This window comes from Macaca thibetana, chromosome 3, assembly GCF_024542745.1.
Source record: "Macaca thibetana thibetana isolate TM-01 chromosome 3, ASM2454274v1, whole genome shotgun sequence".
NCBI lineage: Eukaryota > Metazoa > Chordata > Mammalia > Primates > Cercopithecidae > Macaca > Macaca thibetana.
Genome location: NC_065580.1, coordinates 101,311,226 through 101,324,988, shown reverse-complemented (window position 1 = coordinate 101,324,988; position 13,763 = coordinate 101,311,226). Strand labels below are relative to the sequence as shown.

General features: G+C 52.7%; 2 protein-coding genes across 2 annotated transcripts in view; one reads left to right on the top strand and one right to left on the bottom strand.

Moving 5' to 3' along the window:
* GGCT (gamma-glutamylcyclotransferase) overlaps positions 1-13,763 on the top strand; it is a 1,150,694-nt gene that overhangs the window by 790,085 nt on the left and 346,846 nt on the right. The gene's annotated exons all lie outside the window — the stretch shown is intronic.
* MINDY4 (MINDY lysine 48 deubiquitinase 4) overlaps positions 1-13,763 on the bottom strand; it is a 131,906-nt gene that overhangs the window by 28,335 nt on the left and 89,808 nt on the right. The window contains exons 12-14 of the mRNA XM_050783224.1: positions 12,429-12,492; positions 11,256-11,321; positions 5,660-5,727 (exon numbers count right to left, since the gene is read on the bottom strand). Coding sequence (XP_050639181.1) covers positions 5,660-5,727; positions 11,256-11,321; positions 12,429-12,492 — 198 coding nt within the window. The remainder of the gene's footprint in view (positions 1-5,659; positions 5,728-11,255; positions 11,322-12,428; positions 12,493-13,763) is intronic.

Sequence of the window (13,763 nt, the reverse complement as noted above, 5' to 3'; positions counted from 1 at the left end):
AACAGCCCCTGTTCACATCTCACCCCACGAACCACCCACCCCGTGATTCCCCCTAGAGGGTCTCTGACATGGTGAGCACTGCCCACACTTGCTGGAACAGAAAGCTTGGTGATCTCTTTTCTCCATTACTGAGAGGAGCCTGGGGGCCTCCATGAAGGCCCAGCCCACCCTAAACTCACATCGGCTCTCCTGTTCTCAGATACTTGTTTCCTGACTCTGCCCTATCCTTTTGCTAGCAGATGTCACGGCCTTCTCTGGGTGGTGACTGCCTTTTGGGGATACCCCATGTCCATATGCCTGTGATGGTGCAGCCCAGGCCTGGCCACGGCAATCACACCAGGAATGGCACCCAGCACCCAGCAGGCTGAGGAGCTGCTGGAGAAGGACTCCCCTGAGCCCACCGTGCAGGAGGACCTTCCTGAGAATACAGCTGGGACAGAGGAGCCAAAAGTGAAGAGACAAAAGAACAGACACCAACTCCCAAAGACAATGTCTGGGTTCCTGGATCCAGCCCCTCTTAAAGCCTGGGCTTCTGATAGGAATCAGTCAGTAGCTTTGTTTCTGCTTACACTGGCTGGGAATTGAGCTTCTGTCACTGTCTTTCCAACCAATACTCACAGTTGGCTTTTGTTTCAGGACTGTTTGCACAAAGGAATAAACTATTTTGTTGCTGCCATTGCTTTTAATCTCTTGAGGAGAGTTACGAAGAGCCACAGAGAGACATAGTGTGGGTCCTGCCCAGTGTCATCCCTCACCCTCAGCACCTAGCTTGTGCTGTTCGAAAGCTTTCAGCAAATGACAAGCTACCACCTCTTCCGGACTTTCAAGACTGCCTTTGAGAAGCTGAAGTTGCTGCTGTAATGAAGGCCAAGAATCTACTGCATAAATAGGTTTTCACCCCCACTGGATCTTCTCAAGGCCTCAATGACCTGGCCAGGCCTGTGCTCCACTGAGGCACCGGAGCAGCCCGTGCTCAGTGCTGCCCAGGTCTGGTTCAGAGCTGGCCCTGACCCCAGGACCCTGAGCCTCCCTGGGGCTTGCAAGAGCTCCCTGGGGAAAGTTCTAGCCATGCGGTTTGAAAAGCAGCAAAGCTCTGTGAGCATGAAATCCTGCATGAGATTTATCATAAGTAATTCGAGATCTTAGAAAAGAAAATAAACAGCTTGAAACCAAGTGGGAAAAAAACCTTCACAAGGCTTTGCACACAGCCTGGGATGAACCAACCTCAAAGGTCTGTTTCTCGACTGTTCTTGAGGCCTCTGACAATGAAGTGTCCAGGCAGGCAGTGGTCGGCAACGCTCAGCTAGGTTTACATCTGCCCATGGTGTCCTCACCCTGGCTCCGGTCTGGGTTAGGAATGGCCAACAGACAGGAGGCACTGACTTTGGTGCAAGGGCCAAAGAAGAGAAGCCTCCAGTGCCCAAGCATGAGTCAGAGAACCCTCACCAGGAGGGAGGGACCACCATGCCCTCTCTATCACACATCACAATCACATGCACGTGTACATAATCAAATCACCCTTCACACAATCTCAAATACAACCACCAACACCCATGTCATCTCACACCTGGCCATACAGCGTCACCAGTTTCTCCCATCCACACACACACTATCACACCACCACAAATGTACACATACACACGCTGTATTTGTAAAGAACTGGCTGGGTTTTCCCAGCCCACCACTCTGCTTCTCTTGAGCTGAACTGCAATTGGTCCTGGAGACTCAGCTGTCTCTTTTTGCTATCAGGATATGTTTTCAACTGCCCAAAGTGGTAACAGATTGCCCTGAAATGGCATCAGAGGATTCTCTGGCAAAGCTAAATCTGAACCCCAGAGCAGGAAGGCCCTCGGCGATCATCTGGTCCTGAGGTTTTTAAGCTGTGTATGCAGAGCTGGGGTTTCTCCAAAGGGGGGTCTCAGGGGCCATGGCTGGACAGCAGGGGTTGGTACTGGATTGGGAGGCTGGGGAGGGGCAGCGGGGGCCTCTCCCTCCCACCTCTGCTGCTCTAATCGAAGTCATTCTGCTGCATCTGCTTCACACAGTGAGCTTGAGAATAAAGCTTATTTGGGTAAACAAAATCAGATTTTGTTTTCATTACAAACATAGTTTAAAAAGCACCATCCCAACCCCTCCTGTTAGATAAAGAACCCAAGGCACAGGCTGGGTCAGTCACATGGTTGTCGGTGACTGAGCTGCACTGAGGACCTAGGTATCCTGGTGCTACATTGTGGCCAAGAAGTGAGTGCCTTCCTGTGACTTGCCACCCCACTGGGCTTCCCTGGACAAACCTAATGGTGCCTGAGGTGGATGGCATTTGTACCCAAGCGTCCAAGTGTCTGTAGAGAAAGGCCTTTGCTGGCTGCTAGCCCCGGAGGCAGCAGGCAGAGGTGGGATTCCAGTCCCAGAACTGTTATCATTGCCCTACAAATCACTGCAAACCTTCAGCAGAGCCTCGTATCCCTCAGAGAGCCAAGGCTGGAGGTGCTGGGATGCAGGGAGCGCCACTGGAGTACAGTGTGACTGGCACGTGAGAGGAGCAGGCTGTCCTGGGGACTACCCTCTGGAAGGCCATAGAACGGCTTATTCACGGGCACACTCCCACATGCAGGAATGCTAGCACATTATCTGAAATAATTTCAGTGTGGCTGTCTCATGGGATCTGGGCAGCACCATGACTGCCCAGGCTATTCCCATCGTTGCTGGCATTCCTGTCTTTCCTCTTCAGGAGTCTCCCCTGGGCCCCAGGTGGGGTGCAAGGGTTAGCTCCACTCAGATGCCCACATCTCCTGCAACCCCTCGAGGGGAAGCATGCAGCAGTCAGGAGGGAACACTGATCCGGAGGACCCCCCAGGCGGCACAGGCCGCCCAAAGCCTGTCCTGATCCTCACTTGAAGCCCTCCGTTTAACTAAAAGCTTAACTAAAGTTATCTTGAACTTGAACAAATCAGAGAGAGTTGGGTGTCTTCTCAAGTACACCTCTGCACTGCATGACCCTGGGCGGGGCGTGGTCCCACGGCCCCTCCTCACCCCTCCAGCGGCACTCAGCACAGGGAGCTCTCGGTTGCTCTGGACGTGCCTGCCAAGGGTGAATGTCACTGCAGAAGCCCCATCCGGAATTGCTGGACATCCCTGTGGTTATGCCTATGGAGATGGCAGCACGGCCTCCCCCACAGGGCCCCAAGCCAAGGCTGCAGGCAAGAAAAGACAAGAAGGCACACAGAGGCATCTGAGCTCCTGGGATAGGGTCGGACCAGCCGTGGCCATTATTCCCGGCTTGTACCCACCAGGAGCTGTGCTAAGCACAGCTACATCTTGTGAGGCAGGAATTCTCACCCCCACTTTAGAGGAAGAAACTCCAGCTCTATTCAGAGGAGTAGAGAGTCAGGCCTAAAACCAACCAACTTTTTCCAAAGTTCAGGTTTTCAAACAGCAAACCCAAAGAGCCAGCTCTGGGGCCAGATGGCCTGGGTGGGGCCCAGGGCCACCAGTTTTACTTGCTGTATAATCTCGAAGCCTACTCACCTCCCTCAGCCTTGCTTCCTCCTCTGAAAAATAGGGATGGTGAGAGCACTCACACGGCGGTGCCCACCTAACAGGGCTGCTGTGGACTCCATGTGTTTGTGTGCAAAATGTTAAGGCAAAGGGCCTGGCACACGGGAAGCTTCACAGACGCTATCCTTACCACTGGCAATGAGACCTGCCTACACACTGTCATCTTAGGAGAGGGGAAGGGGAGGCCACAGGGTGAGACGCAGCCCGAGGCATGCCTGCCTGCCTGCCTGGCTCCAACACCACAGCAGGGCTCTACTTGGGTCCTCTGGGAGACAGAGGCCCATACTGCCCCAGGGGCCTTGACCATCTGCCTGCAGGACCCAGGGAAGGGCCTCAGATGTCCTGGAAGAACAGCTGGACTATGTGTCTGTGTGTGTGTCCATGTCTTTGTGAGTTTTTGTGTGTCTGTGTGTGTGGCCATGTATGCGCATCTGTGTATCTGTGTGTATTCATATTTGTGTTTGTATATGCGTGTTGGCAGGGGTGTGACCTCAGGCCCATAAGCATGAGGCTGTGCGGGTCCAGCAGGGCAGCATTCCCCACACTAATTCCCCACAGGTGCCCAGCTTGACTGGAAAGGGTAGGGAGGGGGAAGAAGCAGCCCTAGTCCCCCAGCTCTGCACAACATGAAGACTGGCCTGGGCATGGAACCCTGAAGCCCCTTTCAGAGGGACAGGGCTACATGCAGGAGCATGCAGGTAACAAGGCGCCCACTCCCAGGCTGCCCCGGTGACCACCAGAACAGACACACTCGAGCACAGAGCCCTAGACTCCCAGAGCCAGAGGGCCCCCACATGGATGGGGGCGCTGAGACTCGCATCATTGAGCCTGGCCCTCCTGAGAGTGCAGCTTCCCCTCAAGGAGACCTGGAGACTCCCACCCAACCCGTCAGCCCAGGAATGAGCCAAACCAGGAGCAAACCCAGTCCTGGGGAGAAGGTGGTGCAGCTTATGGTCTCCATGCACGTGAGTCCACGCCAGGAATGAATCATATCATTATGGCAGGATTAGAAGTTGGAAAGCGCTGTGCGCTCACACGCATTTAATAAGGTCAGAAGCAGCAAGCAGCAGGCAGCCTGGCACACGAGGTCACAGAGCCCCCACTGTCCTCCCCCGAATCCATAGCAGAGGCCCCTGGAAACAGGGAGGGCGCCGACCAGACCCAACCAGGCCAGGAAAGAAGTGTCTCCTGCTGCAACCTCCCGCCCCTGGGCACCGCAAGGTTACTCACCCTGCCTCCCCACTTCCCAGGGCCCACCTGCTGAGAGCTGTTCCCAAGTCCTCCCCACCATGCACCCCTCAAAGTAAGAGTCACTCTCCCAGGACTCCAGGCCTCCAGGGTTCTGTCCTCTGCTTGAAAGAGAATGGGGCAATCGATTGTACTTTCTACAACCATTCATGCGCTCTTAATCTGCTACACTTCCTGGTGACATGCCCAGGTGACAAATACAAAGAGGCCTAAAAAGCTCCTAGCAAATGAGTTTCATGGGGAAATTCCAGCTGTGGGGCAGGCTGGGGGGCCATGTTTCATCCGATACAGACTCATCCTAGAGACCCTGCCAACAGGGGTCAGGCAGGGGAGATTAGGACAAGCCACCCTGCCACCTCTCCCTGCCTCTAGGGCCTCCTAGCCACCGCCCACTCACCACCGAGGATGCCAGTCTTGTCCTCGCAGCTACACAGCTGCCTTGGTCTACAGCGAGGCCTCCCTGTCCTGAGCTCTTGAGGGCCCTTGGCCATCTCCTGGGTCTCAGCCTCAATTGTCCATCCCCTGCACAAGTGCCAGGGGCATCCCCCTGAGTGCTCAAGTGTGTACACACTGCCGTCCCAGGCAAGCTCCTTGAGGGCTGGTGGCGTGTCTTTCAGGTTGTCCACCACACACATGGTAGCCCTGGACACGTGTACATGTAGAATGTGACTACTTTCTCTCCTCTACCAGCAGACCTTCCCCTACTCCTTCCCCTACTCCACTGCTTCATTCATCCTTTCCACAACACTCATGGAGCCCCCAACATGTGTCAAGCACCATCCTGGGCTCTAGGGAGGCAGCAGTGAACAAGACAGATCAGCCCAGCCCCAGGGAGTTGAGGGAGAAAGATACTCACAGCTCCGTGGACCTGGACAGGATGGCAGACAGGGTGAGCAGGATGCAGCCATAGGGGCCCACTTCAAACTGGGAGGGGGAGAGAAAAATGAGCTCCATCCCATTTGCACCTCCCTCTTCCCAGCCCCACACCTCTGTGGAAGCCACACCCCAGGGAGCAGCCTGCCCTGAGCCAGCTGCCTCCAACCCAGCCCTGGGGTTGCTGGGTGGCCCGAAGGCTGACCTCCTAAAGGATGGGGCATTGGAACAGCCTGAATGACAACGACAGCAGAGCGAGGGTGATGCAAGGACCACCACAGAGAGGATCAGTGACCTCAGAGTCCTCGAAACTCACAAGACAGCAACAGTCATGGCCAGCTCCGTTATGATGCAAGTGTCTAATGGGCATTATCACCCCGAACACTCTAACAGGCCTAGGGGACAGTACTATGATTACTGCCCTCTAGCATATGTGGAACTGAGGCTCAGAAACTGAGTGACCAGCTGGAGGCTGCATAGCTTGTCAGCAGCACACTGGCACTCCACGGACCTCTAATTCCAGATCCCTTACTCAGAAGAACTGTGCTGTGCTGAGAGCAGCAGAGAGCAGGTTTGGAGCAGAGTCAGGATCCGGTGAGGTGGAGGAGGCAGCTGTGTAGATGCATGTCTTAAATGTTTATATATACATTTTAAAATGTCAACATTTTGATATTTTGTTCATTGTGGATTTTTCTGATTAACTTTGATTTTTAAAAAAGACAGGTTTTGCTAACTTCTGAGTTTTTTGGCACCCCCTTAGATTTTTGCATCCAAAGTGAGTCCTCCTCCAATTTTGGTTTGGAGCTGGGGTCCTGGGGCCTGTCTGCCTAATTTAAATCCTCACTCTGCCACTTCTTGCTATGTGACCATGGAAACATTCCTGGCCTCCTCTATCCTCAGTCTTCTCATCTGTAAAAAGAGGGTAATAATCACAGCACCTACCCTCATCAAGTTGTGAAAATTACGTGAGTTAATCCTTATAAAGTACCTCAAACAGGGTCTGGCACCTGTGTTAGCTGTTAGAACAAAGCTGGCTCTGCCCTGCCCATCTGTCCAGTGAGCCCAGTGGGCCACAGCCTACTGGGATGGGCCATGTCACTTCTGCTCCCTGGAGAAACGCCATCCCCAACCGCAAGTCAGTGTGAAGGCCTCACCTATCCCACTTTGGAAACCATGAACTGTGACTGAAGACACTGCCTGTTATAATAGTCACTGTTCTTTATGTGTAATCACATTTTGGACATAAAATTAGAAAAAAAAAATCCCAACTTGTCTCTCCTGGAACAGACAATGAAAATTATAAAACTTATCATGTTTACGTTTTTGCCTTGGCTGCCAGGAAGCTCAGAAACAAATATGGTGCTCTACTATGGTAACTACTGCAGCTCAAGCTTCTGATAAAATTATCTTTTCCTCAAAATATACTCTTTGTTTCCATCCATGAATTCACTTGGTCAATCAGTCATTTAAAAAAAAAATTATTGGTGAAATTTCTGTGACGAGAGGATGCTCCCAGCTAAGGCTGTTACTTGTGAACAAGGTGGATATGGATCTCTCCTCCTGGGGAAGTAACTTAGGGAAAAAAAAAACAATAAGCAACTTGTAAAGGCTGGAAGAAGGGGTCCTGCCATGACAGAAATGCAGGCTCCTTCAGAAACACATAGGAAGGGCCTTCAACACAGACTTCAAGTTTGGGGAGGGAGTATCAAGGAAGGGTTTTTGGAGAAAGCGATGTCCAAACAGAAACCTAAGGGACGGTAAGGAATCAGAAAAGTGAACGTTGCTCCAAAAGGAGAAGCACGTGCAAAGGTCCGCAGGCAAGAGAGGGCAAGCTGACTACGCAGGGGCACAGCAGAGCCCCGAAGACAACATTTTCTTTTAAAAAGCAACTTCCAATCTTTTTTTGGAAATAGGAATGGAATGAATGAATCAACAATCATCTTCAATCAACCTCATCTTCACTCTGTGATCTCAGGCCAGCCACTTCATTTCTGCTGCCCTGTTTCCTCTTTGCAAAACAAGAATAATGAAGACCCACCTGGCCTATTTCCTTGGCTTCTGGGGCACATTCTATGAGACAATGTCTGTGGAAGTGCTCTGAAAATGGCAAAGAGTAACGCTGATGTCTCCCCCTGCACAGGGGGACACAGGCCCAGGAGGACTTGGGCCACCAGCCCCTTGTCCCAGCTCTGCATGCTGCCTAGGGAAGTCATGAAACTCTTGGTCTCGGTGTCCCTTTCCATAGAAAGCCTACCTAATCTGCCACAAATTTCCATCTCCCCTTGGATGAATCACAAAGTATTCTTGGTCTCCGTTTCCCCTTCTGGAATTCTTGCCTACTTCTGCCATGGACATATATGCTGTCCTGGGGCAGCAGCAGTACTTTCTTGGTCTGTGGTCTGTTTCCCCTTCCACCGTGCCTGTAATGCCTACCTACCTGCAATGAAGCAACGGACACAGAAGCCCACTGTAAGCCCCAACTCTCTGTGTAAATTTGGGGAACTATTATTACATTTATGCCAGCGTTTCCCCCCGTCCTAGGAACACCCTCAAGGAGACCCCCTGAGCCCTGACATGACTCTCTGCAGTGGGTGGGGAAGAACCCTGCTTGAGGCTTCTTGCCCTTGCTGGAATACAACTAAATGGTACCAATATTCCATTTTGTTTTTGAAAACTTTTATTACAATTATCTCATCGAATGCAAGCTGCCAGGACATGGGAGGCCACAGGGCAACATGCCTGCATTGAAAGGCGAGGTCAGGCAAGGCAACTGGCCTGAAAACTGCCATCAGGGTCTAGAAAGTAGTGCCACTTGGGAAGAAGAGGCCATTCTTCCAGTGCTGCTCTGCACTCCATAGAGACCTGAGTCTACCAAGGAACTCCAATGGGAGGCAGAGGTGGGGGCATCCTCCAGCTGGCCAGGAGCCTGCCAGACACCTTGCCCAGAGAGTGAGCAGTAATGAAAACACAGCAAGGAGGCAATTTATTTTGGGCAAAGATGGCTTGGTGTACACTTCCAGGCCTGGCACGAGGAACCCCTCTTAGGCCCAGGCCATGAAAAATGAATTTGGTGAGGGCAGTGCTGAGGCAGCTCAATTGCTTCCAGCAAAAACATGAATTAAACTGCAGGGGGAGAGCTGCCTTCCAGAGTGAGGAGGGCCGAATATGGACTGCCTGTACCAAGGACCAAAGCCAGGCGAGGAGGCAATTGCTTTGAGTCCGGAGGCATTGCTGAAAGGAGGCTCCCTCGCCCTGGAACAAATCCCACTCTCTGAACCCCTTCCACAGTCCCTGTCTTGGTTAGGCTTCATCAAAGTCCTGGGGTACAGGCTGATGGGGAGGCTCCGTCTCATGGACAAGGATGCAGAGGTCCTGGTGCTGAGGGGCCACCCCAGTCCATCAGTGGGCAGCTACAAGCCTCAGGATCTGTGGGCATTTGAGCAATCACCCTCAGGCTCCACCTTCGCCCCTGAAGCCTCACCAGTCACTTCCTTTTCCTGGCCCTGGTGGCTCCACACTCTGCTTCAGCTGAGAGTGTGACTAGGCGATCCCATTCCTGGCCACCCTGGCCAGATCCCACACACGGACACGGATGCCATCAGGCTCTGCTCATCTCTCCTGTGACTGCTGCACTCTCACAACACTCTGGAACAATAGCAGGTCTCCTTTCTGCTCGTTCAGACTGCCTAGTACTGCATTTGGAAGACACCCTTCTCCACGTGTTTAAGCTTCTTCTTTGAGGACCACACTTAGATGATGAAGAGCTGGAAGCTACCCGGTAACTGCTCCATCGTCCATTTTCCAGATGGGGAAACTGAGAGCCAGTGACCTTCCCAAGGCCACATGTGACTATGGAATAAGCCAGAGGAGGCCCCCAGGCCCCTGCTCCAGGCCTCCTCTGCCCAGGCCAGGTGGTGAATGCACCGCATCAGCAGATGGCCTGAGTGACTCCAGTGAAAAACCAGAGTTGGGGACAGGTAGCAAAGGACAGACAGCCCAAGGCTCCTGATGCCTCAGCCAGCACTCCTCCTCCCATGTACCTGGACAGAGCAACCCACGTAGAAAGGCAGCCATCCTAATCCCTGCTTTTGGGATAGGCCCTGAGTCCTCTGCCCAGGCTGAGGGGTGAAAGCACTTCAGGTGGACTGACCCTCCGGCGACCTCACCTGCCTCCTCTTGTTCTTAAGGCAGGTCCCATTGCCTACCCAAGGGACATCTGGTGCTGCCAGGGCCTGGTCATTTCCCAGGGCTGTGCCCAGGCTTTCAGGGTCCTTGGGAAAGTTCTGCGGAATGCAGTCTGACAGCAAGAGCTTTAGTCCTGGTCCCATTTCCAGCAAGTTCTCCCACTCTCCAGCTTACCACCAAACCCTCCGGTGCCTTCTGTGGGGTCGAAAAGAATGGATCCCACATCCAGAAGGCCAAAGGGAAGGCAAGGGAAGGCTCAGGGACCAGCCAGCACACCAGGAGAGAAAGGTCTGTGTTCTTCCTCTGCTTCGATCCTGACACTCAGACGTCAGAATTGTGAGGCCTCGTAGTGGGGGTCTCAGAGGTCGCAGGTCTGCTGGCCTTAGCTCAGGCCACACCCGCCTTCTGAAACGCTTCCCTCTCATTTATACGTGTCTACAAGGAACCCATCTCAAGGCTGCCCTTAGAGCATCATTACAATGGCAATCCTAATGTCAACAACAGAAGCTAACAACTACTGAGAACAAGCACAGCCCAGCTGCCCTAGGCTCTCTGCATGATGCTCTGAGGCAGGCACTGTTCTTCTGACCTACATTTTACAAATGAGGAAAGTGAGGTACAGGAGGATTCAGTAAGCTGCCTGAGGTCAGGTAGCTACTGAAGGGTGAATCTAGATTCAAAGCCAGGCCAACCAGCTCCAGAGACCGCGTTCTTTACCCCTGGAGTGTGCGGCCCCTCCCCACAGAGCCTGTGATGCCACAGCTCTGCCGTGACTTCCCGGAGCCCTGAGATCTGCTGCTGTCTGGCCCTGGCCACATCCCGCCTAGCTCATGGCCAGGAGTGAATGTACAGCTCTTCTCTGGCAAGAGGCGGGTGCTCCAGAGCCCTCACCTAGAGCAGCCCTGCCACCCCAGGGACACTAATCAAGGTGTGTATCACACTGCTAAGCCCTCCAACCCACCCAGGAAGCCGCTTTCTGGTCACCTCACCAGCTGATCCCAGGACCCACTCCACTGACAAACAGCTCCTGTATTCCAGCAGTGGCTGCTTCCACTCGAACAGAGAGAAAGCTGTGCTGACCTCCATCTAACAGCTGCTTCCTGTGTCCTGACCCCACCCATCCAGCTCTGCTGTCAGTAGCCCTGGCTGTGGCTGCTCCCTGTGCCCTGCCTCCAGGACCAGCCCTTGAGGATGCAATGGCAGGAGCTGGATCCCTCACCCCAAGTCCATTCTCCTCAGCCCCCAACCAGGGGCCAGCATCACTCCTTCCCAGCTTTCTCACCATCCCAGGGTGGGATGACAGGGAGAAGAACTCCAGTTCACAGCACTATTCCCACAGTGAAATCAGAAGGCTCACTGCTGCACATCCCACAGGAGTAAGGCACGCTCCATACCTGACGAATGCTTTGTTGAAGAAAAGTCACCAGGTCCTCATAGCAGGCCAAACTGTGGAGCGTGAGCTGAGAAGACACAAACACGCAGGATGAGTGGCCCAAGCCCCGTGCAGTGCCCCCATCCTGGATTAGCTTCTGTTCCCAGGCTTCTGTAGCTACAAAGCCCCACTTGGGAATGTCCCTGCATCAGAGAGCAGCGTCCCCAAGTCGGGGCTGAGAGGCACGGCCATACGTCTGCGTGACTGAAAGGCTGCCTGGCACTGCTGGAGTCACTGGGATTCAGGCAGCCTTGTGGCAGCCCTGGACTGAGACTCCAGAATGCCAGCCTCCTGTGTGGCCCCAACAGGGGAGGGCTGCACCCCATGGGCGAGTCACTGACACCAGAGAGGCGGCTGGCGGGGAGGTCGATATCCAAATTACAATAGCCAGGCCAGGTGGAAGCGAACCGGCCGTCCTGAGTTCAGCGGGAAGCAGCCCTTAAGAGTCTCCTTCGCTTTTTTCAGGCACGCCAGGAAAAAACACTTCAAGAGAAAATATTCAACAATGCGAGACCCTCAGTTAGGGTCACAGGGCAACACGTGCCCAAACCGAGGTCAAATGAAACTAACTTGTTAACACAAAAATTCTCAGTGAAGAGGTTGGCAAGAGGTAGCTGAAAACCTTCACTGTTTTTATATTTTACAAAATACAAAAATGTACGTCTCCCATTATGTCCCTGATTGTGTATGACTTAGATCCGGCTTTATGGCTGGTGTTCCAAGCTATTAAAGTTCCTCCCCACATTCTAACTTTCCCTCCCTCTCCTTACCACCCCTGCCCCACCCCCTCCCACAACAATCCTGGAGCAGATGCTAAAGAAAGAGGAAGAGGGACACAGGGAAGCCCAGGGCTTAACCAAAAGGCATTCCGTACGGACTTCACCGTACAGACCTAAACACCCTCGAGGGGACAGGGAGCCAGTCAGCCTTCTGGCCGTAAAGCCAGCTCTAGCAGGAGCCCATCCCCAAAGCCACCCCACGTCTGTCCCCACCCTAATCCCAGGACGAGGATTCCTGGGACCTGGGCTGTGGGAAGGCCAGCCTGTCCCCAGCTGAGGAAGGATTTACTTATATGAAAGGAGACAGTCCCCAAACAAAGCCAAAGGTTGCGTGATAATTTTCCAGAAAGCCATACTGTTTCTAAGACTCCATCTGCTTTGTATTTCCCTGTTGGACTGAACTGCTGTGTTCTTGAAGCCCTAAAAAGGAAAGGAAGGTGCATGAGTCCTCCGAGTGGAGAGAAGGCGTGCCCTCCAGCCGGGGCGAAACCACATGTGTCATTAAATAAAAACAAATAAGAAGGTGGCTCCAGAGAGAAAATGGAGCCAAGAGTTTCTCGTTTTTCCCCACTTTGAACTCACCCACTAGGCTAGGCCCAGAGAACTCCAATAGCAGGATTTAAAAGAAAAGGAAAAAAAAAAAAAAAAAAAAAAAAAGAAATGGAAAAAAGACCACAAAGGGAGAGCTTGGAATAACCAAACCCAAACCCAAGTCCTGGCAGTAGAAGCCTGACTGTCACCCACAATTGACAAATGTGTTTCCAGACTGCGGAATCCTGACTGGCCCTTCGTTTTCACTGATGGGGGAACACCACCTCCGTCGTCTCTGAGGCACCCCCTGGGTGTGCAGCCCAAGATGGCCGGGAAACAGAGCCGGATTTGGGGCCCCGTGCTCCTTTAGTGGCTGTGTAGCCTTGGACCAGCCACCCTCCCTCTCTGGGCTTCTGTTTTCTAATCTGTAAAACAGGGAGAAACTGAATTCCTGTCCCATCTGTTCTCAGGGCTGCCCTGCAGATCCTAAGGGCCGGGGTTAGTAGGTTAACTGGAAGGTGAGTACCAAAGACAAGTGACAGTAATGATAACAAAAATAAATAACGATATCTAACACGTGGTGCTTAGTATATGCCAGACACTGTCCTAAACACTTCACAATTATTATTATTTATCAGCTATTCATATTGATAAAATGATTTAAACTGATAATCATATTTATTATATATCATTTCTTTATACTGACTCATTTAGGTCTCACAGCCATCCAAGTAAGTAATCGTTATAATCATCCCCATTTTCCAGATGAGTAAACAGAGCGGTTATATCAATTGCCCAACGTCACACAGCCAATAAGCAACAGCACTGGGAGTCTGATCTAAGAGTCCTTTCTCTGAAGCGATATGCTACAGTGACCAATGTGCCCCCAGAGTATGGTCCTTGGCCCCAAAAGTGATCACCTTTACTACCGCTTAGCCTCACAGCTGGGACAGTGATGCTTCCACTCTGACGGGTCAGGCTGAAGAGCCAGCAAACCTTGCATGTGGGTTATGTGCAGTAGAATGGGGCCAGCGGTGAAGAGATGATGCGGGTCAGGATAACTGGGTCCAGGGCCTGGGTTCCACCTCACCTCCCTGAGTCTTTATGGGATGGGGACCCAAGTGACAGAGCAAATGGCAGTGTGCCTTGGGGACTGGGAA